The sequence below is a fragment of the Puntigrus tetrazona genome, chromosome 1 (assembly GCF_018831695.1).
Source record: "Puntigrus tetrazona isolate hp1 chromosome 1, ASM1883169v1, whole genome shotgun sequence".
Lineage (NCBI taxonomy): Eukaryota > Metazoa > Chordata > Actinopteri > Cypriniformes > Cyprinidae > Puntigrus > Puntigrus tetrazona.
Genome location: NC_056699.1, coordinates 11443868 through 11471265, shown reverse-complemented (window position 1 = coordinate 11471265; position 27398 = coordinate 11443868). Strand labels below are relative to the sequence as shown.

General features: G+C 37.9%; 1 protein-coding gene across 8 annotated transcripts in view; it reads right to left on the bottom strand.

Annotated features, from left to right (window-relative positions):
• Positions 1 to 24528, bottom strand: part of limch1a (LIM and calponin homology domains 1a) — a 42841-nt gene extending 18313 nt beyond the window's left edge. For 5 of the 8 annotated variants that reach the window (XM_043237297.1, XM_043237324.1, XM_043237334.1 and 2 more), the window contains exons 1-14: positions 24080 to 24528; positions 12399 to 12469; positions 11651 to 11720; positions 11064 to 11170; positions 10780 to 10810; positions 10563 to 10673; positions 10263 to 10464; positions 8538 to 8778; positions 8132 to 8311; positions 6682 to 7020; positions 5901 to 6182; positions 5070 to 5357; positions 2895 to 3206; positions 145 to 549 (exon numbers count right to left, since the gene is read on the bottom strand). In XM_043237297.1, coding sequence (XP_043093232.1) covers positions 145 to 549; positions 2895 to 3206; positions 5070 to 5357; positions 5901 to 6182; positions 6682 to 7020; positions 8132 to 8311; positions 8538 to 8778; positions 10263 to 10464; positions 10563 to 10673; positions 10780 to 10810; positions 11064 to 11170; positions 11651 to 11720; positions 12399 to 12469; positions 24080 to 24187 — 2747 coding nt within the window. In that variant the 5' untranslated portion in view covers positions 24188 to 24528. The remainder of the gene's footprint in view (positions 1 to 144; positions 550 to 2894; positions 3207 to 5069; positions 5358 to 5900; positions 6183 to 6681; positions 7021 to 8131; positions 8312 to 8537; positions 8779 to 10262; positions 10465 to 10562; positions 10674 to 10779; positions 10811 to 11063; positions 11171 to 11650; positions 11721 to 12398; positions 12470 to 24079) is intronic. The other 3 variants (XM_043237314.1, XM_043237343.1, XM_043237358.1) reach the window with 2 other exon arrangements.
• Positions 24529 to 27398: the final 2870 nt, after the last annotated feature.

Below are 27398 nucleotides of genomic sequence, written 5' to 3'. Positions count from 1 at the left end.
GACGAGCTAAAAGTCATGCTTTCAGACAGTATATAAATATTGTGCTCAAAAAGAGTATTTTCCACCACTGCACAAAGCATGTTAGACCCATGCATTATCAACTAAGAGAAGTCTGAGAGTGCCGGTTAATCTTTCTTGTCCCACCTCTGTCCGATCTTGGATCTCTTTGTCTTTATGCTTCTTTCAAAGTATTGGAGATCTCTGTCTCCACTCGTTCCTTTCTGCGCTAAGGAAGCTGCCGTAGCACCCTCTCTCTTGGATGCTGGCTGCGGGAGGAATCTGTTAAACGAAGTCCCGCTTCCTGGCTTCGGAAATGCTCCTGTTCTACGAGCTAGCATGTCATCCTTTTCTATATCTGGTTGCCTCTCTTTTTCTTCTTCTTCTTCTTCATCCTCTTCATAGTCCTCCCTCTCATCCTTTGCTTTCTGAGCCAGTTCCTCCTCCAGCGCTCTGCGCTCGGTGGAGGTCAAAGGCCTTTTAAGGTCAAACATAACAGGGTTCGGAGGTTCAGGGGGCATGATGGGAGGAGGCTCAGGGTTTGCATCTCCACTGAGTAAGTTAGTTCATAATGTATGAGGCGTGGAAGGAAAGAGAGAAACAGTGAGTCAGAGACAGAAAAGAAAAAACGAGGGGGGAGGACAGAGAATGCAGATACAGGCAATGCAAGATGCAGTCCAGTGGGAACCAAGCAACTGCATTGCAGTTACTCAAAAGTACATGAACACACTTTATTACTCTCTTACACAAGCAGAAACACATACTTCATCTTTTTCCTGTTTCTTCACAGACTCTGACATTTCAGTCCACAACACCACTGTGGCATTCACAGCTAAAATCTTTCCTAAACAGGCCAAAATCACACAATTTGTGAGTGCTACAGTTGTTAGCATCATGCTAACAGCCTCACTGCAAGCCATTCACAGCTAACCCTGCTTAAAAAAAACTGCATATGCTGGTTAGGTATGTTTTGAAGATGCCGGGATGCTGGTTTAAGCTGGTCCTTTGATGGTTTATGCTGGCCCTTTGCTGGTCTAGGACAAAAACAAAAACCAGCATAAACCAGCAAAGGACTAGCTAAACCAGCATCCCAGCTTCAAAATATACTTAACTAGCATATGTTGTTTTTTCAGCAGGGAATTTCCCTCTTAAATAGCAAGAGCAGAATCAAGTGTCATCCATGAGTGCTATGTTGTTAGCATCATGATATCTGTCTTACTCTAATCCATTCACAGCTAAAAAACAGGCCAAAAAAGCGCAGTTTAGCATCATTTAGGAGTGCTACAGTTGTTAGCATCATGCTAACCGCCTCAATTATAAGCCTTCCTACCCAAATAACAGTTTCAAGCATCATTCATTCAATGGTGATACAGTTGCTTGTATCATGCTAACATTCTCTCAAGGCATGAGTCCTCCTTCATAAACCCCAGTGAGGTAAAACCAGCGTGCCCTGTAAATGCAGCATCACTGCTAAAATCACTACAAACAAACTACAACACACATGAGGTTGAGTCTCTGCATATATGTTTAGAACATTTAAAACAGGCGCTCCTCAACAAGCAACAGTGTGTCGGTATACTTCACATCAGGACCAAATATTATTGTTTGATTCTAATAAAAATCAATGTGCTGTTTCACAACTACAGTACACTGTAAAAAATTACAGTGATTTCAACAGAAAAAAAATGTTGAAAATGCTACAAAATCCTGTTAAATGGTAAATTGATGTTCCCAGAATTCCCTACATTGCATTTGAATTTAATGTTTTTTTCTTTAAAATCACTGTTTTCAAACTGTCTTCGCTTTTAAAGACATGCCATGATCAGAATTAATGTTAGAGATCTCCGTCGCTAGCTTCCTCCGTTTACGTTGTGCCGCTGTTTTTGTGTGGTATTGTTTAAACTACTCTTCATAAATACGCTGGCATTGCCGCTGTTCATATACTTTTCACGACAGTCAACATTTCAGCCCCATGTGCAATGCAGTTTGTGGCTGAATACGGTTTTATTTCTCGTGTTTCTTTTTTTTTCTGTGATTCTGCTTGTTAACGGCGGCTGTTCATCACTAATGCTCAGTAATCACTATAATTAATCACAGAATTATCTCATTAGGTTTATAACTCATTAACAATTTACTGTCAAATGTAACAGTCAGATTAACCAAACAAGTTATTTTTACTGAAATATTGGTGATGATCCACAGAAAACAATTACGTAAAGTCGTAAACTAATAAGGAGAGTACATATTTAACTGAACTGTATTAATGTGTTTTTGCTCAAGAGAGATCTGTTAGTTTTATGTAGTTTTGTGCTGGAGAGTAGAGTCTGTGATTCATTCAATTCAATTCAAAAAACCCTGTACTGATGCTTTATTTAAAGACAATATCTGTGCAGTTGCAGCAGCGAAACTTTTTTGTCAGCACATGTATGCGTGTTATAGCTGATGATGAACCGCAACGATTTGAGTTAAAGACAAGTTTTTAGTTATTTCAAATGTTTGCCGTTTTGTACTAAGACATGTTTTTTTCTCACTGGGCTCAAATTTAATAAGTTCACATTACTGTGACTATTCCAGTTGCTTCGAACAGTTCGAGTTCATACAGAGTTCATTTCCATGGAAGTATAACGGTAACATGCTGAGAAAATGAAGAGCTGTAAATTAACAGTACATTCCTGGCAACCCTGCTGCCAGTAAATTACTGTAATTTTACGGCACAATTTTTTACAGTGTACGTATTATACTATATTTTTTTACTATACTACATTATGTTTTAGGTGTAAACTAACATTATCAATGACCCTCAGAGAAAATGATGTGCTCGTTTTGGTCAGTTGTGCCTGAATGTGCATGTATTTATTCATCTGTCCTTCTCTTTCTGTCTTCCTTTCTCTCCCTACCTGCCCACGGCTCTCTTTGTCAGTATGGAGCCCAGGCCTATGGTGGGCACAGCAACAGGTGCCATCGAGAGGAGATATCGAAGCTTCTCTGCCTCGTCCCCCTGTCCCTCTCCCCCTTCCTCATCCTCCTCCTCTTTCCAGGAAGTACTCTCCATCTCTGTCACACCCCCAAATGTCACAAAACGCCGCCGTTCACCGGAGGAACGTTCTCGGCAACTGGCCAGGTCGTTCTTGGCAACCTTCATCTTGGAGGAAACAGAGAGGCAGCCTTTCTCAAGACACGTCTGACACAGAGGGACAATAGGGTCATCGCTGTTCACACGCACACACATACATGACACGTGAGTAAAGAAGAGAAAGAGAGAAGAATTAGAGGAGCGAGGGAAAGAAATTGTGAAAACTAAAATATACTAATGCAAAAGTCCACATCAGTCTGAAAGTCAAATCAATTCATTGTCGAGACGGGAATTTGTGTGATATCCAAATAAACCCACTGACGCTGATGCGAGCATGGCCTTTTGAAACACAGAAAAGGGAAATTACTGAAGGAATGACACACAGCCTTGGCTCTTCTACAACGGTTTAGTATGTCGTCTAACACTCACATGCTCCCCTCCCTCATTCTCTGTGAGCATCTCTTGGTTTGAATAGTTGCCTTGGTGATGTGTGTTTGCTAGAGAGGGGCTTCCCTCTCACAAAGTCTCACAAAGGCCCACTTTAACAAACATCTCCACAACAGCGTAACAAGACAGAGCCCTATTACGTAGCACTCAAGCCAAAGACAGACCGAGCTGCTTGGCTGTAAATCTTGGCTTATTTAAATATTTTTTAGGCTCACAGTTCGTCTTAACCAGGCGTAATACTTGATCAGCAACAAGTCGTTTTGTCTGTCTACAATGTCAGCAAAAAAAAACAAAAAAACTGTATGATGACGCACAATCACAGGCAATCAATATTTGAAGAACCCTTCTTTAAATATAAAACCAGACATATGAAGCATTTGAAATGCACTTATTTATGATACTATTGAAAAAAAAGTAGCTGTAGGGTTAAAAATTAAAAAGAGGTTAAAATTTTGCTTTAAATTTAGTTAAATTTATAATATTTATATACCAATAAATCTTAAGCACATTTTAAACGAGAATCATATCATGTTTATTTAAAAATGTAATTGTAAAATCTAAGCCTGCATCGAGCTGAATGCCACTTTTTTTTCCTTTTTTAATTTTATTTCATTATTTGAAATATGAAAGTAGACAAATTACTTGCATTTAAAGGTGCTGTATGTACGTTTTTCACTCAACTAAAACATAAAAATACCATACTGTGCAGATATTTAAGAAACATGCCAAGTTAACACACTTGTTTTTCTGAAAAACAACGCTACAGTCAGTTATTCTCACCTGAAACTGTGCGTTCAGGGACAAACGTCTGTTTATTTTGGTCTCTGCAACCCGCCTAATGCCAGTTTACACAACTGTATTTTAGCAAGCCAGCTGGTCAATTGGCAGAATTCATATGAAAAATGAAAAGCATTTTTCATTTCATTTATCGTCATATGCACTCTTTCCAGTTTGTGTCATTAATCTGGTAACCTGCGTGTGCTTTAAGTCTGAGGAGGAGAGGCCAGCTGAAGAAAAAACCTTTTCCAATATTCTGAAATTTTGACTGCAATACCTAGTTCGACTGCTAGATGTCGATCCTACATACAGCACCTTCAACATGCTTTTTAGTATTTAAAATGACTTCTGCACATTTAATTTGATGTGGGCAACAAAATGGAGAAATCTTGTTGTACCATTGTACTGCATTTACTTGATCAAAAAAACCAAAAAACAAAATAACATTGGTACTGTGCATTTTTTAACACAATTTAAAATAATGGTTTAATATTTTAAAATGTCATTTATTTCTGTGATGGCAAAATTACTCCAGTCTCCATTGTGACGTGATCCTTCAGAAATCATTTTAATGTTGATTTGGTCATTTCTTATCAATGTTAAGAGTTGATAGTAGTTCTGTGGGATGTTTTTAAAAGAACTAATAATTTCTCATTTGATTATGAACTCTTTTTTTTTTTAGTATTAAGCTCAAAGTTTAAAATTCTAAAATGTCTTGATGTGCGTTGAGTCATGCTATGTCAGGAATCAAAGGTAAAGGTGACATGTCAGGCACCTGCTCTCTGTATTCATCTTGAGCCTTTGCCATTTCTCCAGGTCTGACTGAGTGATGGTTGTTTGAGCCAATGACTGCCGGGGGTCCCTCTGTGGGACAGGCCCACTTTGGCCCCGCCTTCTGGCCAGGTCATCTGTCTTTACATTGGGCATCGCCACCCTCGCCCCTTTCTCTCTGTCTGTTCCCTCCTCCTTTTCCCGCTCGCTCTCACTGTCTTTCTCAGGGGTCAGGAAGGGGTTGTCCTTGCGAGTTATGATTGACACTTCAGCAGGAGTGGATTCAGACTCACTGTATAAAGATCAGTATAAAGGATAAACTGAGCTAAGCAGGAAGAATAGCATTTTTCTTTTTTCACATCGGTAATAGTCCATGAGACGAGAGCGGTTCAACAATATTTTTTCAAAGCTACCAGAATAGAATACTTCTTGTGCAGAAAGGACACAAAAATAATGACTTTAGTCAACAATTCTTCTCCTTCAAGTGTCTTCCCTCATTATTGAGAGTTAACATGGTTTTTATGGAGGTTCAGAAAAGGTCTTGAGGGTTTGGAAAGACACAAGGGTGAGTAATTAATGACATCATTTGAATTTTTGGACGAACTAATCCTTTAAAGTATTGACATTTAATTAATTTCATATTAGAATTTTTTTTCCACCTTTTTAGTATTTTTCTACCATTCTACCTTTAGGTCACTTCCAGGATCACAGTCTATAATGTATAATGTTACGGTTCCTAATAAATTGACCAGTTACTCAAAGTGAAAATTTGTGTTCATTTTGGACAAATGTGCATAAAAAAAAGAGCAAAAGTGTTAGAGATCATGTTTGGCACCTGCTATCTGTATTCATCTTGAGCCTCTGCCATGTCTCCAGGTCTGACTGAGTGATGGAAGTCTGGGCCAATGACTGATGAGGATCTTTGGGAGGGTGTGGCCCTCTCCCAGCCCGTCTCCTGGCAAGATCATCTTTGAGTGGGTTTGGAACAACTATCTTCCCTTCTAGCTCTTTCTCATCTTCCTCATTCCCCTCTTTTCCCCTGTCTTTTTCAGGATTTAGGAAAGGATTGTCCTTGCGAATTATAATTGGCACCTCCGGGGAGGCGGAGTCAGCCTGACTGTGGTAGAAATGTAGCATTGTAAGAAACAGAACAAATTAACCCATAATCCCACAGAACAGCAACAATACCAAAAGTGACAACAGACTGTTACCGATTATAATGGTATGCACCTAATTTCTATGCACAATTAATAATACCACATGTACTGTACTGTTTTGTATGGAACAAAACTTGTGGAACTGAAGGTTTGTTTTAGGTTATATAGTCTATGTTCTTTCAGTCAGTTAATGTGTTAAATCAGCTGTGTATACTTTGAAGTCATTAGCATTTTAAAGAGAGATTTGAAATTTGATGAGCTGCTAGAAAGTAGGTTTTGGCCAGTTGCTGGTCAGTTCTGGGGTGTTCTTCATGAAGTATCACTAGCAAACTATGGCTCTGAGATAATGAGTTTGAAAGAACCCTGACCCAGATTTGTCCAATAACATTGTTAGATTTGTAAAGCCTATATAACTAGTCTCTGAGCATGATACCCCATCACTCTTTGTCACAAGCACACCTTCTTTTCTCCTGTTCCATCTTCTCCATCCTCTCCAACACGGCATGCTGGGATGCCAGTCTGATACCCTCCCATTTTTCTCGGTCCTTCCAGCTGCAAGAGCCTGGCAGGAAGTGATGTGCCACGCTGGGTTTAAACTGATTCATTCGTGCCCTGCGAGAAGCAAGATCATCCTTACGGACATCTGGAACCTTTCGTTCTGCCTCTTCATCATCGTCCTCATCATTCGAATCCCACTGTTGTGGAGCAGCGGCACGCATGAACTCATTGTCACGACGCAGAATGATGTCAGGTGAAGGAGCTTTAGCTTTACTGCCCTCCACGGGGTTCACAATTGGACTGAGGAGAAAATTCGCCATTACAACATTTGAATATATTTTTGAAAAACAGAGTGCAACAGTATGCTTCCGCTTTTTAGCGTCCTTGGTTCTGGAAGATTTTTCCCATTCATTTTTTCCATATGGCTTAATGATATACTGAAATTAAAACAAGAAATGTAAAACAATTGACAAGTAAATTCAAATATTTTATGTTATACAATATGTAGTATTTAACATGTCTTTTTAATAAGTTACATTATCATTGTAAAGTTTATCATTAATAAGATTTTTAAGATTGCATTTGCAAGACTGTATTTACTTTACTAAAAAATAATTAATTTTAGCACAATTTATTTTAAAATGTAATTTGGCAAAACTAAATTACTCCAGTCTTCATTAGTGTGTGTGAAAAATCCAATACTGTGCAATATGTTTTACTTTTATTGCAAATAGGCAGTCACTAAAGAAATCTTTTAGCATGATTTGCTTGTCATGAATCCAGTTCTGCTGCTGAAGATAATTATTTAAGAATAAGTTGAAATAATGTTGATATGCCATCGACTAACAACCTTAGTAGGTCATAGTTCAAAATTGATCACCTAAAAAAATTCCTTATGGGAAAAACAAATGGGACTGTTGCACTCTATAATGTAAGAATGTTAGTTTTTACATATCAGGAGTTGATGCAGACATCAGGCCTTCAGAAAAATCCAGATTAGCATAACTAGCATAATATGATCAATCCAATAAAATTCACACGCGCACGCATATCCCTCATTACAAGCTAACACAGATTCAGACCGGTCAGAATCACATTCAGTTAATTCACAACCCATCAAAACAATTCAGTAACTTAGCCAGCGCAATACACAGCTGACACTGACTCAAAACTGTAGCCAAGCTAAAAAGTTAGCTTAAGCTAATTCACAACCATGTCACTCCATGCTATAACGTAGCTGAAAAAAGTCTCGGCGGTGCAAATTCAAAGCAAAAGTATAAAAGGACATTTCCCACACAGCAACCCGGGGTTAGATCAACTCACTGATTTGAGCACATCTTTAGCTACTAGGTCCTACACACAGCTAGTTAGCAGTTTTAGTCGCTGCATACACGTGCATTCAACCGCTGACCTGCTATATCGCACAGAGGCAGGTAATACTTTTATTCCCGCCTTTTCCAGCTTTCTTATTTTCTTAAGCTCTGCCTCCTCAAACTCCGCCCTTTCCTCATTCACCCAGGTGGAATTTTTCTGGATCGCAAGGCTTCGAGACACGACAGCCTCCTCTTTTAACACTTCTAAGCACTCTTGTCTGCGGGGAGCAATGAGAATGTTCACGGCGCTCACCAACACACTTGTGGATAACACAGGATGAATCGAACAAACTCAGACAGGTGAAACAGGCGATGCTTGCGTGTGCTGATTTTTGTTCAGATGTATGATGTATGTCTCAGCCATGTTGCAGCCAGAAGTGGGATTTCCAGCCACAACCTGAGAAATCAAACAAACTTACAGTCTATCGTAGCGGCTTTGGTTACCTGAGAGGTCTTTCTCCTCCTACAGGAGATGTGGAGTTGCTCAGACTCCTCCTGTCTTCCTCTCGGTCGCTCCTCCTCTTCCTCAGGGGAGCTGGAAGGTAGTTGGTCTGGTTGCTCTTGTTTGGCAGATACTGATTAAAGGGTAGAGCTGCGCGAGGCTCTTTGTAGGACACGCGGCGGGCAGACATGTCATCCTTACGTACGTCTGGCAATTTCCTATGTCCAGCATCGCCTTCAGAGTCTGTCAGAAGGACATAGTGAGAGAAAACATGCTTTGTTTTTATCATTTTTTCTTATTGTTATTAATCACTGTCAAAACGTGCTGGCATTTGGTATTAGCATTTCATATTTCTCTGTGTTCAAAGAGAACCAACATTTATATTTCATGCATCTTGTGTTAGGTTAGATGCTGCCATCTGACCATCATCCAGAGTCGAAAGTGGTAAAGTGGTTGTGAGTGAGTGCGTGTGTTCGAGTCCTAAATTTTCACAAAAATATTCCAGTGCATAATAATGTTACTAGCCAACTGACAAGTTGTTTCGTCGTGTTTTATTTTGGTAACAATTCACAATAAGATGTCATTTGTTAACATAAGTTAATGTATTCACTAACATGAAGGAATAGTGAACAATACATTTATTACTTTATTAATCGTTTTTAATGTTAGTTAATCTTTAAGACAGTTCATTGTTCATGTTAGTGAACTAGTTTTATATTTATATTATAATATAATATATATTTTGGTTGAACTATTACTTTAATGCTAGCAAACACAACTTGTGATTTTAATAGCACATTAGTAAATGCTGAAATTAACATTAACTAAGAATAATAAAAGCAGTAGAAAGACTGTTCATTATTAGTTCATGTTAATAAATGTAGTTAACTAATGAACCATTCTGTTTTGGACAAGTGGTTTTATTATTTTTATTTATTTTTATTTTTACCTTACTCATAACTAAACCTGTTGGCTTAAAAACTGTGTTTTATATAGCGTCCAACAATAACTATAAATTTAATATATAAATATAACTATAAGTTGCTGATTCCCGTTTCAAAAACAAAAATAAAACAATCGGAATAAAAGTGTTGACTTATATTTAAACTGAAAATCTCAGACGCATAGACACATGGTTTAGAAGCTCCTTGGTCTTTTATGGTTTTTTGCGGTCACTGTTGAGTCTGTCTATGTCTGCATTTACTAATCAGATAAAGCTCATGTGGAGCCTCTCACACACTCATGAATGAGGGTTTAAATGTCTGTCTAGTACAACAGCTGCAGTCTCACACCCCCGCTGCACACATGTGCAAATGTATTATTCTTCTCTTTGAGTCCAGAGTTCATGATGCTGAGTGCTGAGTGTGGTTTTACCCCCAGCTGCTCTTGCATGAAAGTTTGCTGACAGGACAGACAGAGAGTCTGATGTAAGCGCGCGTGTGTGTGTGTGTGTGTGTGTGTGCGCGAGTGTGCCTAAGATATAGGAATTACGTGCAAAATTATATTTTCATTGCTTTGACAATTACAATATCAGTAAAAAAAACTACATATAGCAATATATGATATGATAATATACATACTCCATACTTCCAAGGCTGTATTTATTTGATTAAAAATACTGCAAAATCAGTGCTATTGTGATTTAATATTTAATATATATATATTTATTTATATTTAAAATATTATCTAGCATGATGACAAAAGTTAAACAGAAGAGTAATTCATACCATCACTGTTGCAGCGAATAACTGTGTCCGGGGAGGGTGTGTTCTGCGATCGTGAGCCAAATGAGTCGAGACTGTCAAACGAATCATCACGGCCATGCCTCGGAGGAGACAGCGAATCAGAGCGCTCTGATTCCCAGCTGTCAATGTAACCGCTGTCCCTTATACTGCGCTTAGGGGAGTCTAAATCTTCATTAACACACTCCTGCACATAAAAAAAAATAATAGTGTATTGATTTGTTTTTTCATTTATCTGGCTTTTACCTTTTAAAGGTTTAGTGTTCTTGGCAAGATCTGATTTACCTTTCGCATCATGGAAAGAAGCCCCTCAAACTCTTTCAGGTCGAGTGTGGGGCCGTTGTATGTTGTGCAGCTGTTAGCAGCTTTACCAAGCCAGTATATGGTTATGAGCACCTAATTATTCAAAAACAATTCAAAAAAAATTCTGAACAATCAGCAAAAATGTAAATCAAACACAAACTGACATGCAAAGATGATGAAAATCGTTCAGTGTTCTTACATTCTTCAGCTTTCTGCAGCAGTCAGAGCCCCTACAGCAGAAAAAGAGAACCAAAAGATATAGGCTACCTTTGAAAAGTTTGGGGTTGGTAAGATTTGTTCATTTTGAAAGAAGCCATTTATGTGACTGACAAAAAAAATGTGATGTCCCACAGCCACCAAATAAATTGTTATGATTTATCCCGTTAATTCTTCTGCACGTAATCAATTAAAAGCATCATGCTCCTCTGTATACGTCTGTTCCCGCAAACACAAACACACACACACACACACACACACACATACGTTAAGTTAGCTCGTATCGACGTATCCTGCAGGTCTCCGGGATCGAACAGCTGTGATCCCTTCAATCCCAGCTCTTCACATCCTCTCAGAAACATGGTTAGATTATCCTGATGAGAAAAAATATGATGTTATTATTACATATAATGCACCTGCTGCCCACTATATGTGCCAATTACAGGCCACATGTATTCGATTGAGCTGTATCCAGAGTGAGGAAAAGAACCTCATTCTTTGAAGAACAAGCATGTTCAGGTTAACTTAAGTTATGTTTAGGCAGTTTTCTTCTACTTTTGCAAGGGGCAAAAAATGCATGCCATGACACTTATGATAAAGTAATATGGTAATACCAGGGTTTTTGTATTTAATTAAGCTAAAGCAGTCACACGACTGCTTTTGTGCTATAACTAACCACTCATAAGCTTCACTTCATTTTGCTGGCATAAACATAAAATAACTACCACACACACACACATACGTGCACAAACTGGGACAGTACTGGATTTGTTCTGAGACAGCAGCACTGAGACTGGCCTGACACAAACAGGCACAGAACAACACAAACACACACCAACACGAACCACACTCACCAGCCCTGCGATGGGTGTTGGAAGTCTATTGATCTTTTTCACAAGGCCTGGTTTGATTGAACTCAGCAACCTAATTCAGCATATGATGAGAAAAAGAGATATTACATTAGAGTACCATAATATGTGGGTTGACTCATAACATCATTAAAATAAATCATGGCTCCTCAAAAAAAAGTTTACAGTAATTCAATTAGCTTTTTCCTAAAAAAAAAAAAAAAAAAAAAAAAAAAAAAAAATCACACACGCGTTATTATTGAAAGTAAATGTGTGTAACAAGTAATAAAAAAATAAATAAATGGTTTCAATAATTATTTATTTTTAATAATTACACTACTATTTACAACTTTGGGGTCAAATATTTTTATAGAAATTAACACTTTTCATATTCATTGCATTGCATTCAATACAATTTATTGGCAGTAGAGGAGGGGCTTTTACATGGTTGCAGAAGATCAATTTCACACAAATGTAGGATTACGTGACACTAAAGACTGGAGTAATGGCTGCTGAAAAATCTATTTTGGCATCACATAAATACATGACATTTTATTTTAAAATAAACTTTCAAAAAAAACAAACCCCGAAACATTTTTATCCCTGTTTAGTGTTTTTATAACATAAATTATGCTTATACAAACAAGTTTGTATTTAGAATTCATATTGGGGCATTTGTAGCATCTGCATTTAATTATCAAATATCAATAAACAAATTTCATTGACTTCTACAGTGCATGTATGTAAAACTCACTCGCAGAGCAGAATGCCGTTCTCCAGGCCGCTTCTAAAGTCCTTGTCACAGAAACTTCTTCCCGTCACTGCCTGTTAAACAAACAGAAAAGCATCATCAGTAAAAAAAGAACGGAAAATGTTTTAATGAAGAGTGCTAATGCAGACGTATTAGTTTAGTAACCAATGCGTTCTTCTAAATCTAGTTTAGCAGTATGATTTGTAGGTAAAACTTTATATTAAGGTGTTATAATACAGAGTAATCACCTAATTAGGTACTTAGTAGTAGCCATTGCACTTACATGAAAATAAAATGTACTTATCACGTAACTAAGTTATGGAACAGGCTGTAATTATAGTTTGTAATAATGTAGATGTAACAGGCAGGTACTGTTACAAGGCCCGTTGCAATAATTTTTAGTGATGCAATATATTGCCCATTATATTTACATAAAAACCTTGTAAAAAAACAATTTTTTTTTTTGCATTCCAGATATGGCCTTGTTTAGGGATCTGTGCCTTTGTGCATACAGAGATCTGACTGCTAAACAGTTATTCTTCTTTTCAGAGAAAAAATTGCAAAAATGTCTAGATCTCAAAAGTTCTTTGTGCATTTTTTTTTACTGTAATTATGATTATACACTGAGTGGAATAAAATGGTCTTAAAATGACAATATCGTTTATCGCAGTTATTTATGGGGCAATATATCGCACAACAAAAAGTTTTTATCGTGACAGGCCTAACTGTTAAACAGACTGAGTCTGTAACACAGCTGAATCAACTGTTTAAATGATTCGGTTCCTTAGCAATGACTTTTTTACAGCTCCTTAATTTCACATTGAGAATATCTATCACTATTTCAATAATTTCAAATATTAACATTCAAAAGACAATGGACAATTGGTTTTAAAAGATAAAGATTACTTTCCATCAGTGGTTATCAGTAGTTATAAGAGTAATCCTTCACAACACATTGTGTGTGGGGATGGGTCAGACTATATATGCATGTATGAAGGTATTCAGTGTGTGAGTTTCAGACCTTACACTGTGTGGCGTACATGTGCATTTAATGTGCACAAGTAAACTACTAAACCAGTCTTACATAACCTGTCCTTACTCAACACATTCACGCATACCATGCATGTGTGTAAAAGAGAGAAAGAAAGAGCTTTACTCTCTATTGCCAAGACAAAAGGCCAAGTGCATGACCAAGTTTTTGAGATTAATCAAGATTATTTTCAGTACTGCAAAGCACCTTGGAAGACAAAACCTACAATTATACACTATAAATTACCCATAAACCTGCCCCCTCCCCCCGAACCTTTACACACAGTTTCCTCGCAAAGCAGGAAACAGCTGACCTGCACATCAGTACGAGGTCACTCATTGTCCATTGTCCTTCAGCGGCAGCTAAGAAAGGAAGCCACAGTGTCACATTTAGGACCACAAAGCAACAGTCCTCCCAAAAAACTCACCCTTTCCCATTCCACCCATTCCTCATCTAAATGTATTTGGAGAAATTTAGCATTATGTCAATTGCTCACCAGTCATCCGATGCAGTGAATGGGTGCCGTCAGAATGAGAGTCATACACTTGCTTAAAACACCACAGTGATCCACATGACTTAAATCCATCGATTAATGTCTTGTGAAAAACATCGTCCGTAATTATAATCACCCAGTGAAAAAGTATGTCATCCAATGGCATATTTCTTTATAACGGTTTTGTTTTCCTTGATCTGCGCATATTTCTCTTCTGATTCAGAGAAGACAACTTTTCCACTGAGGAAAGCAATGTTGTTGATTTACTAGCTGGAAGTAACGGTTCAAAGTTAAAAACGTCTTGATGGATTCATCACAAACATTTTTCCAAATCTGTTCCAATGAAGAAACAAACTCATCTGGATCTTAGATGGCCTGAGGGTGAATGTATTTTCTGCAGATTTTCATATTTTACATCCTCCTTTAACATGAACATTGCATTCATCTTCTAAATGATCCGATGCCAGCTAAACGCATGCATCACTCTTTACATCTTGCTTTTCATTTCTCTCTTTCTTCTCTATCATTGTGTTGCACATTACATCATGGCTTGTTTAAAACCAAATCTTTATAGTGAAGGTGATAACTTTAAATAATCCTGTCATTAGAAATCAAATTTGTCTTAATAAATGAATGTAGGCTATATGGCCCCTATGAAGTAATCAGAAATTTGCCCTTAGTCATCAAACCCAGATAGATTCTAGTGTTCAATTGCAATATTGCGCTCTTCCTAGCTGTGTGTAGCACATGTTGCTCTGCATATGCTTCTGAAGAATTTTGAAGTTTATTTTTAACAAAATTTTCAATCTTTTTATTCAGTTCCTAAGAGTTTGTGCTGCAGCTGCACATTTCAGGACAGATTGTTTTGCTTTGCGAAGAGGCTGTTATTTAAGGATGTGTGGAGGAGTTAAAATTATATTGTCACCTTCTGTGTGTGCTGTTGCTCATTTCATGTGGGAATGAACAACAGCGTCCATTTAATTCTAAAGGTCAGCAAGAGTGGGAAAACGGTCACAAGAAATTGAAATGTGCACAAAATTGCACGAAAAACATTTACGCTTCAAGTGTGAAATAAGCTGTTGCTAACTATGCTAAAGGCTAATGCCACTCACTCTGAAATATGGGTCTCTGAATTACCTAACACAGTTTGAAATAACTCAGTCAGCCACCCATTTACTTCCCAGTGAATGTCTTACTGCTCACTACATAGGGAAAGGCTTCATGAAAATGAGCAACTGAATTCCACACAGAATGAGACTTTAAAGCGCTCACATGTACTTTGGGAAGAATAATGCACAACCTTCGATACTTTTAATCGGCAAAGATGCATTACAATTTTTACAAAAATGACATTACATACATTTACTGTATGACAAAAAATAAATTTGTGTTCTTTCCATTCAACAAAAGAATCTTCAGCATATACTTAGGCTGGAGCTTTGCCACCACAGGAATAATCTACATTTTAAAAATCATAAAAATAAACATATACGTTATGCCAACATAAAAAAACTTTATGTTGTGTGGAAGTAAATAAATGCATATGAAATCTTCTTTTAAAACTCAACTCTAAAAATAGTGTTGGTATTGTAAATATAGCGCACTAGGGAATAGGACACAGCGACACATACTGATATTCACACATGCAGACACATTCACTCTCAAAATCACACAGTTCTTTGAGAAATCCCTTGCAGCTGTCCTGAATGATTCACTCTCCCTCAGCCTTATGTCTTTACACTCGCTTCAAGTACACACACACACATAAATTACAGGTAAGCTGTTTTTCAGGCAAACACTTATCTGAAACTGCTCTTAATACTGTAACAAACTATAAGACGGTCCTGCGTACACACACTGTCCTAATTCATTCTTACAGGGCTGCAGCTATGCATGTACGAACGAGAAACAGTTGATTGATGGCAATATTTTTAGGAAGGGCCAAAAAGGCTCCTGGTGGCAGACAAGCAGTTCCGTTACCTTGACGCCAAGCCCACAAACACACACACACACACACACACACTTACACCTGCTGGTGACAGTCCAGTCAACATCCCCCAGGAACAGCTCCCCTACAGTGCAGTTGTGTAAGAGGCTACATTTCACCGTAATAGCCAAAATGCCATGCACCGGAGCCAAGAAAACAGTGAGTTGCTCAAAGCAGCCACCCATTAGCTGACTCAAAGCATTTTGATTTTGGTAGACGATATCTCACTTTGCGGTTTTTGCTGAAATCTTGCTTCACTCTCTATTCACGTTGCAGACGCTTATAACTACTAACTACTAAGTTTTAATATAAATTCCGTACAGCATACTGGACATAAATAAGTGTACTAAACTGAGGTAATACACTAGCTTTACCCTCTGAATGTATGTGATCTTGTAGTGAAAAAGAAAATGCTTTTTGGAAGGAAAAAAAAGGTTTCTAAACAGTTCATTAAAACTTCTTAAAAATGAATTTTGGTAATTACAATAAAGCTGAAAAATAAACCAAAAAGACAGACAAACTCAAATACAAATAAAAAAAAATGAAAAAAAGAGAAATGGCTTGGCAGCTAAGTTGAAGTTAAAGAACTAAATTACTGTATGTGTAAATGTGTATAAATACTAAATATTATATAAATCTCTCTTTTTACATATACATATACATACATACATTCACACACACAGTTCATGGCTTATGCCACTTAAACAATAACCCAATAACCTCCCCAGTAGGAAGAGCGAATGCACAAAATACAGAAAAAAAGGGCAGGTACATTCTATAGGGGGACACCAGCGTTAGTACCTTGTTCATACATGCTACATGTACACGTAAAAACACCGCATTTGACAATCTGCCCCTTGGCATCAACATTAAAGGCAAAAAAAAAGCAGTATATGGGCGCTATTCCTGCTTATAATCACCTAAGCAACAGCCTCAGCAGCAGAAAGCAGGGCTCCTCTCAGTGAGGCAGAAACAGACAGGGGATGATGTCTCTCAGGTCACGCCGTCTTAAAATACATCTGAAAATAGGCCACCTGACTAGGGCTGTTGGAAATAGACAGCTCCAGATCATCCGTCCAGACAAAGACACACACAGGATTAAAAAGCACTCTCTCTCACCACTATAGGAAAATTAAAAGCTGTAAAAGAACAACGGATAATTCATGTGCACAAGCGGATTTCAACATGATATGCTCTTCTATCCATTTGCTTAATGAATGTGATTCTTATCCAAATTTGTGAGTTGAAAATTGTGTGCTAATGTGAAAAAGTAATGATCAAAACTTAAATCCAATGCTATCAGAGTAAAACCACCACCAATGTTTCATACTTTATATGCAGATTACCTTTCATACTGCAACTGACCGCTTTTTTATGCTTTTCAATGCTTCAATTAACTTACAGTCAATATTCATAATTCAAAGTAGAATTAGTTAATTCGCCATCTTATTTATGCCCACTTGAAGGAGTAGTTCACTCATAAATTTAAATGAGCTAAATATATGAGCTAAATACTCACCCTCAGGTCACCCGAGATGAAGATGAGTTTCATCAGAACAGAGAAATTTAGCATTACATCACTTACTCACAAACATGGATCCTATACAGTGAATGGGTGCCGTCAGAATGGAAGATTTCAAACGGCTGATGAAAACAATCACAATAATCCACAAATAATCCATATGAGTGTAATGAAGTGAAGTGAAAATCTGTGCGTTTGTAAGAAACAAATCCATCATTAAGACATATTTACTTTTAACTGTCGCTTCTGGCCAAAATACAACTTCCTCGACTTCAAAGTCCAACCCCTGTTTTCCTCTGACATCAACTGTTTTGGACAGTTTTAACTTGTAAATGGTGCTTGATTTGGGCATATTTCTCAGACGATTCATGTCTTTTTCACTAGAGAAGGCAAAGTTATAGATAAAGGACTCAAGCTTGAAGTCTCAATGATAGATTTGTTTGTATACCAACACACACGCTATTCACTTTTCGCAAAATAGTAAGTGACTGGAGTCGTGTGGATTATTATGGCGTTTTTATTGGCTGTTCTGACGGCACCCATTCACTGCAATGGATCAATTGGAGAGCAAATGATTTATATTTCTCCAAATCTGTTCCAATGAAGAGACAAACTCATCTGCATCTTGGACGGCCTATATTTCAGTGCATTTTCACTTTTCAGTGCTCCTAAAGAAAAATGTAAGCATTGACCACTGTCTAGAGAGAAGGACACATAAACAGGGAACTGGAAGTGGGTAAAGTAAGACAAGGTTGTCGGTGTCAGGACATGCATTTACACAAGGATGTACACACACACACACACACACACATTAAAAAGAAATGAACAGCTGTAGGGGCCCTAAATTTAGATGGACAGAATGTGGGTGACTAGAGCATTTTAAAATAACCAAGCAAATGACATGTGTATGTGGGACAGGGGCAGAGGCACCGAGCTCACACAGGAAAGCACAGTCCAAGAAAATCATGGTTTTACATTCAATCCTGAATTTACGATGTTCTGTAGGAATAATTATTCACAAAAGTATGTGTTGGGTCTGTTTAGGCAGAAGAAATGTTTTTATCAAGCAACCACACGGCAACCATAGTTTCTACCAAAATACCACGTTTACTGCAATTGTTTCTAGGTCTGCAGAAAAAAATAAAACATTATATTCATTCTAAGTCTGCAAAACCCTTCCAGAATCTTTTTGACGAGCTGTGGTGAATACCAAGTTACCACAGTTTTATTGCAGGAGCAATAACTGTAACAGCTATGGTATTTTTGGCAGAAATTATGGTTAGCAAAAGTACAATTTTGTAAAAGTAACAGGAAACGCAGCTCAAAACATCATATTTCTTTCTCTTACACGCTGGATCCATTATCTAGTATCTATTATCGTCAAGTGTTCACGTTCTAAAGTTGTTTTAATGTACGAAATAACAACAGCGCTTCCTGAACCTGTTTGTATATTTCAACTTATTTATTAAAACAGAATAAAGAAATTATCTGATGTCATATTGCATGGCTTTAGAAAATACAAAATTTCTTATTTGGGATGATGTCCAAGAAAGTTTATTAGTTACTGATTTATAGCTCCCATCGGAAAATATTTTCAGTGTAAGCTATTTTCTACTGTATTCTCAGAGAATATTCCTCTCGGATGTCAGCCGTGTGTGTGTGTGTGTGTGTGTGCGCGCACTTGTTTTTCTGTGTCACCCAATCTCTCACTGTTTGTGAGTTCATTCACATGTTAATAATCACTGTGCTAATTGGTTGCTTAGACACAATGAGATAACGCCACGTAAGACTTGAAAATGCATGCACATCAATATACACACTCACTGCCTTCATAAATACAGTCTCATTCCATCCTACTACTGTTTGGATACATTTCTCTATTAATCTACCTTAATGCAGCTTTGTTGTTGAGTCTAGATTTGCAAGGACGGGGAGAGTTTCAATAAAAAATAAGAGAAAAAAAACAATAATGGCGATATTAATAATCTACAAGAATCTATAAGTTTAATAACAATGCTTATTTTTGTGATACAAAGACACATTTGACAGTAAACATGGTTTTGAATCGGAATGCTGATGTAATTTTGCTGATAATAGCAAACATAACATCTGCTGTACAGCTAGACTCGTTAAAATAAAGGCTCTTTATTGGCATTGATACAAAGTTTCAGTTTATGTTACTACAGTAAATGTGTGCATTGAAAAGCCGTTATGTCTGCGCTTGGCCCTGCTTTCTCCTGTTGTCCCTGTTTACAATGTTTAACACTGTCAAATCAAAATTTGGGATTCACACTGAGGTCTAAAACAGAGAATTCTGTGTCAGATTCAAATGGATTGAGCTGTGCATGACTGAGAGCTGTTCAATTTGGTAAACAAAGCCCTATTACAACGGCTAGTGCCACACTGTCCATAGTCCATGCAGATATTAGATTTGCGCTGTGCAGTTCTGTTGGTATGCACGGTTTTGTTTTATTTGGCATTTAGTGATTTCCATCCGAAAATTTCAGCACATAAACAAAGACCCCAGCCAATACGACCGCTGACAAAATTAGCCACCCTGACAGAAAAAATGCATTTGCATTTGGTATTTCTGAGGTCAGAGGTCAAAAACTACCACACACACACACACACAATCAGACAGCCACACACTGTCTGTTGACTGAATTTAGGATTCATACTATTTCTACTGTATATCTCTCCTTATACAGTTCAGCACTGAATTATGGGAGTTATCCTAAATGTTCCATGGACTCTTCCTTAACCAGGAAAACCTATTACAAGATGAGTAAAAGCAGTGTTACATAACACTACATTTAAATGATTGCAGAACTCACCAGGATTGTGTGTGTGCTCACAAGGGTGGGTGGTGAAGCTGGAAAGAATTGCATTTCTTTACATAAGCTACAAGACTCATTTACACAACATGAACAATTGTGTTGTATAAGACGAGAGCACTGGATTAATGTGTCTTCATCAAAAGCTCAGAAACAATCCTTCGAGGTAACACTTTTTACTAAATTCCAAACATACTCACAAAACTTCACCCGAGTTACCTGTAGCTGACTAAAGAGGTTGTAAATGAGTCAAAAATGAAAAATGTGTGACAATAATTTCCAATATATCATAGTTTGTTTTGTTGCATATCGTGTGCACAACTGAACACAGTAATAAATGCAGCTCAAGCTGTGATGTCTGATTCACAAACAAATTCAGCTATTTCTAATTCTAAATGAATTGGGAACAATTTCTATGATGTACGATTTGGGTTCATTTTTGAAGTGTAAAAGTTTTTGCATTTAAAACAACTCTCTTCTGTTCACCAAGGCTGCATCTACTTTATGAAAAATGCAGCAAAAACTAAAATATTGTCAATATTCTTACAAATTAAAACGACACCCCGTTGTTTAGACCCAGTAAAGTTTAAGCAGCCATTACAGTCCTCAGCGCCACATGATCCTTCAGAAATCATTCTAATACGTCGATGTATTGCTCAAGAAACGTTTCTTGTTGCTATCAGTTTTGAAAACAGCTGCTTAACATTTTTGTGAATTTTTTCCCTCTGGATATTTTGATGAATAGAAAGAAGTAGAATTTATTTGAAACATAAATCTCTGACTGTCACTTTTGATTCATTTAGTGTGTCTTCGCTGAATAAAAGCACTAATTATTTAAAAAGAAAATACCCAAAACTATTGAGAAGTAAAATTTCTCTTCATCACAGCACAAAGCAGAAGCTATGCATTAAAAAAAAGCACTTAAAAGTTCCTTTCCAAAAAAAAAAAATACATATTTTATTTAGCCAAAAGTGTTATACAGTACGCAAAACTGATCTAGATCTTTGACAGTAGACTGGAGTGGATCTTAGGCACAGAAACAGTTAGACTGAAGGTCATTCGGCTTAAAGTGTGTCTAAGTGGTCACCCTGAATGCCCGAAAGCAAACCATAGCCAAAAGCACAATGTAGAGCACATATTTAGTGTTATATATAGTATTGTGATTTGAGTCCCTGTGTTGTTGGCTGTATTAAATGAATGTGAATTGGGTAGACAGCCTATGTCTCCCTCCCAAATCTCTGTCACTGTGTAAGCTGTATCATTTAATCCGTACGTATGTGACTGCACAGCTGTGACAGCTGGCTTTATGAGGTCGTATGACAGAGCCATCTGTACCAGCTCTTACACTCACACACACACACACACACACACACACACACACGACCTCATACTCTTGATTTGCCAGATAGACACCCAAAGTGGAGCACAAGTTGATGTGCAGTCGGTGGGGAGTGTTCTATATGGTGTCCACCGTGACTCTATGACAGTGGCGGTCAATGGTAGGATGGAAAGAAACGGGCAGAGAAAGAAAGAAGTGCTCTGAAACCCGATAGCCAATGGGAGAGGAACTCTAGGGCTCTTGAAATATGATAGGCCAAGGCAAAGAAGGACTTTCTGTAATGCGATGTGGTTGCTGCTGTCCGTCTCTAACCACTGACAGGTGCACTGGGAGTGTTTCGTCATACAGTTTCCGCACAATGTCACGTGGCCCATCCAACACACACCTATGAGCCCTATGAAAGGTACTATCAAAACAAAGACAGGACATATGATCCTCTGACTAAAAACAATCCTCATGCACAGGTATGAAGTGATAGAGCAATGTTTGGTTAGGCCAATCGACGTGCTACAACTTATCAAAAAAAATAAAAGTAACATATAGTACATATTGGTCCACCTTTCTTATTATATAAATGAGTAATTCATGATTGTCGCAACAGATGGAAGTTTTAAAAAAAAATAATAATTCAATATACTTTTGTGGCTTTCTGGTTAACTGCATTACTTTATAAATAACTCATTCAATTGAATTTGTTGGAAAGGGTATAAAAGCTTTGCAAAGCCATATAAGCCATATGCAAAGGTTGCATTTGCTTGCAAAAATTTTCTTTACCTTAATTTTTTCGCGAAATATTGGGTAGTGTTGCTTCATCATTGTATTATGTAACCTGTATATCAATATTACGTTGTCCATCACCTTGCTTCCTAAATACTGACACCGACCCGTCTAAGCTGAGCGCTATAGGGAAGCTCAATCCATATATTATCTTATCCATGTATCTTTGTACTGCAGTCTGACGTTCACGCTTCAGTCCGCCATATGCTTTATCTGTAATGTTCTACCTCTTTCAATGACTCACTAAAGAAAAAGCATTTTTTTTAGCAGGAGACAGAAGAAGCATGTCTCTCTCTGTGCCAATTTAGTTAAAACTATTTGCGAGCAGCAGGGTGCTGGGCTATTTCAGCCTGTCTATTTATACAGATCGCCCTAAAATGCACGATCTCCTTCCTGTGTTACCGGCATACCAGAGAAACACACGGACAGAATGGACAACGCAGTGTGAATGGATTATGGCGTGGCCGCCTGGTCTACATTTTGGCCAACATTTATGGAGTCACTAAAAACTACATAAATTCCCAACTAATTAAAAATATAATAATAGTGTCTGTATGTGGGTCACTATGAAAAACTTTGAAGAAAGATACTATCATAAAGGAAATACCGATTGGCCCCATTTTTTATGCAAAAAAAGGGGAAAAAAAGCCATTACTGGCGGCTAATGCAAGGGTTTTTAAACCTCTGGAGCACAAGGAAGGTATAAAAATGTATTAATATTACAATAACCTAAATATATAGAAATGGTATTGAAATAAGTAAATAATACATCAGTACAGTAACTAGAAACTACATATTTCCTAAACTAGCTATATTTTAGAGTTATTTATAAATAGTGCTTTTAATAAACTGACTTTACGGAGGGAGTCCTTCACACAAGAATGATCACATCTGGGGTCCAAGGCATCTAAAATATTGAAAAGCCCGATCTCTGCACAAGACTCAAGCTCAAATCTAGATCAGTGACGTTTGGATCTTCCCTATCCAATCCACGACCCGTAAAATAGGTCATAATATTAATACCAAGACCTAAAACCTTTAACATCTCTGGGGATGGACTAGTCCTACATTCACGTGTTACACTTTACAGTGAATCGGGTCAAATAAACCGAAAGCCAAATCATCACCGTATAGGCCAAAAATGCTCGCTGAAAACAAACTATTAGACCGAGCCTGTGCGCCTGCCGTGGTGGGAGGCGTGGTCTGTGAAGGACACGGGGGCGTGTCTCTTTGGCTTCCACAACAACTGGAATCTCTTAGCAAAAGGGGGCGTGTCCGCACGCAGACTATTTGCGCGTTCTTCTGCTATGTTGCACATCTTCGAAATTAATGTTTCGTTTGCCGAAGCGCCCACTCGACAGGCGACCCGCAGTATAAAACCCAGCAACTAACATAAATAGGCCGATGGCTGTCATGCGAGTTTAAAAAAAAAAAAATCGGTGAGCCATCAAAGCCGCGCTAGTCCGATTACAGCGCCCGAATCCCGCGCACATGATCCCCGCGCTGCGGGCTCCATTGCCCGCTGTTGTAACCAAACACGCTTACACACGCTACGCGCTCACAACAGGTGACGGTGCAATATTTATAAGCCGTTCAGAGCGTAACGCAAGCTCTTTACATAAGCGTCGAAACGAAGAATAAAATTATGCAAAAAAAAAAAAATACTTCCACCTCCGAGGGCATCCACGCGCGGTTAACTCACCTCGATCCATTTTTGAGCCTCTTGAAACGCTGGTTCCGGGGCAGCGTCAGCAGATTCGGCTTGATCCAGAGGGGCATTTGAAGCCGAATCGTCTCCGGGACTGGCCATTTCCAAAACAAGGGCTTAGCAAGACAGCCTAGACGAGATATCCGGCGCTCCGCGAACAGACCCGCGCGTTTACTTCAGATCATTCGCCGTAATAGCGGACCCGTTGAGTGTGCTGAGCTCGAGCGTTCCCCCGCGCGGCACACTGCGGTTCTCCGGCGCTCGGCAGCACTGCGGATGAACTGCACTTTCTACCACGCGCGATGCAATACGAGTCCGACCTCCGCTGCTAAAAATATAAGCTGAAAAAACAGCAGAGGTCTCCGTTCAGCCAATGCGTAAGGGGCAGCGAGGCGAGCGCATCAGCCTCCCTGTCTCTTCTCTAAAGAACGGGAGACTGGCATGCGCGAGAACGCGGGGGAATGGAATTTAACGACAACAATAGAACAGTTCCGTTACCGCTCCAGTTACGGCCAGACATCTCTCTCTCTCTCTCCCTCTCGCTCTCTGTATTATATTATAAAACATGTTGTCCCACTCTCAATTTAGTACAATAAAGTTATAAATGAAAAGTAAAATTAGAGTCGTATTTGAACTTTAATGCTTTAATTCATAATTGGAAAAAGTTGTAAGCCCGTGGATAGAGGGAGACAGAGATTTCTAGAAATATGCAAGTGAAATGGATAAACAAAGAACTGCTCCTGTGCTCACAGTACATTGTCAGAAATGTAGTAAGAGCCCTGGAATTGATTTCAGAGTCCATAGAAAACCATGATAAATCACACCTTATATAATGCACCTGTCAAATAAATCCCTTAAATCTATTCACAGAAATAGCTACTCAATTAGACTACCGTTACATATAAAATCAAATCGTTATATTATAGTAGTCGTTATTTATTTATGATGTGCTGAAAGACAATAAGCACATTATATTTAATATTAGCTTATAGATATAGGACTAGGCCTAAAAGTTAAATATGAGGTAACGGATTTAAACAATCAACAGAATCCATTTAAAACACACGTTTATTTCTGACCTCTGTAAAGTGTGCCATTTTTGCATGCACAGTCACATTGGTAAAACGAGGTGCATTGTCTGTTGTAGCAATATATAAAGCACACCTTTCTATTAAAATGACTGAATGTTCCTGTGAAAACTGACCGAACAACAGTAAGCGTGAAAGTACTCCCTTAGAAGGGGCTTTAAAAAGACATCAAAGTTAGGATGCAAATAAATAGTATATTTTCAAGCCCCAAGGATTTATTACGTTTCTAATTAGGAGTCTGGATTAGATTTTGGGCTAAGGAGTTCAAAGGTCACACATCTCTTTCTTTGTTAATAGAATTATTTACAGTAAGACCAGTTAGTGGTGCTGCAGTCAACTCAAAATGGGGAGAAAGGCAGGAGAAATAATAGAAAAAAGGTTTGAAACGTGCTAAGCAGGATAAAAGTGGGTACTGGTGAAAGAAGTGTTCACGAGCACACTGAGCTTGTAAGGCTGCTCAGACAGACACCAAGCAGCGAGGGAAAGTCCACTTCACAGATAAAACTTGTTTATTTCTTCATATTACCTTCAATTCTCTCTCTTAGAATTTTGCTGTTTTACTAATTAGTTATTTTGTCGCATTTTTGATGTTAGTAAAGTTTTTTTTTATTTTTCAATTTTATTTATACATCGCTAACATCAAAAATGCAACGAAACTAATTACTAAAACTGCAAATTTGAAATAAGTGAATAATTAAATAATAATAATAACAACCTGTTAAAGTATTTCAATCACTCAGAAAACTAATGTTTCTTATAAACCAGTAGTTTTGTGTGGGGACTCTGGGGAGCTCTGCACATTTTGTATGTGTCCCTTATTCAACAACTTCCAGTACTGAAAAATAACCAATAGGTGTCATTACACTCCAGTGTAGTTTTTTGGTTTTTTGCCAGTCTCCTTGCGCCCTCTGCAGGACTTGTTTCTCTCTCATGGCAACCTTGTTACTATTATATTGCAATATTAGCCTGTTTTAGTCAGTAACTTTTATTTCCATGTACGCAATTATTAAAATCGTCCTCCCGTCCTGGGTCCAATGTTACTCATAAAAAAATAATAACTTCCATGTTTTTATAAGAACAAATATTACAGGGACAAATAACAAATCTAGTCACAGATGATATTTAGCACCTAAGCAATCGTTTTTCTATCAAGGAGGCGTTTAATACGACGAGAAAGTTATACCCTATCATTTACGTTCATCTAAATGTCATTTTCTTCTTTAATGGTAGGCAATTTGGGAAGTTGCAAACCTGCTATTACGTACCTCAGACACAAATGCCACAAATCTTGCAAACGTTACCCAAGTGTTTTTTTTTTTTTTTTTTTTGGGCCAGAATATTTACTGTACTGTAACTTCTGAAGATAGTCGCTTCTGAAAATGATCAACAATTAAAGCAAACATCGGGTTGTTTACCGAGGTTAGCATCATGCTACGACTCCAGACCACGCGCTTACTTCGGTGTGATTTTTTTAAAGACGAAGATGAGACGGAGGAAAGAAAGACAGAAGCAGGCTCTGGACACGTTACAAAAACGACTCTGTGCTTGTTTTGATGCGTCAGAATTAATGCACCCGTTTTTTATTTTGTATTCGTCTGCTGCCTGTAATTATTCTTAAAACTATTTCTAATTGGACTTAAAACAGGAGTCAAAGCAGTCTCGAGCAATTTTGAAAAACAAACTGCTTTAGGGTTTTAAATAGCAAATTATACATTTTATAAATGACAAGTTTTGCGGACACAGCCACGGATACAATGGTGTTAATTAAATGCTGCATCGGAGACATTTCAAAAATCAACGAACGTTATATTAGAATAAATTTATACAGTATTAAAACTTCTGTATAAAACAGCTTTTCAGCCCTTTTTGTCCAGTCAAACTTGATACCAGTGGCAACCAGTGATAAATTATTAATCTGCTGATGAGTGTGACATTTTAAAATGTTATGGATGCATTTCTGCCTTTCTACAGTACATCCTTATGACAATTTAACTTACTCCAAAATAAGATAATTCACTCTGCCATAATTTGCCACCGTGGCATTTCATACCAACAGTATGGCACTACTACTACCGTTGAACCTGAACATAGCAGAGATGTTAAGAAGAATGTCTGAGCTGCTCTTTCACATTATGAAAGTGGACTAAATTGACATTCTCCAAGAATCTCACCAAAACCGTTTGTGTCCTGTATTATAATGTTATACAGAAACATGAGGGAAGGAG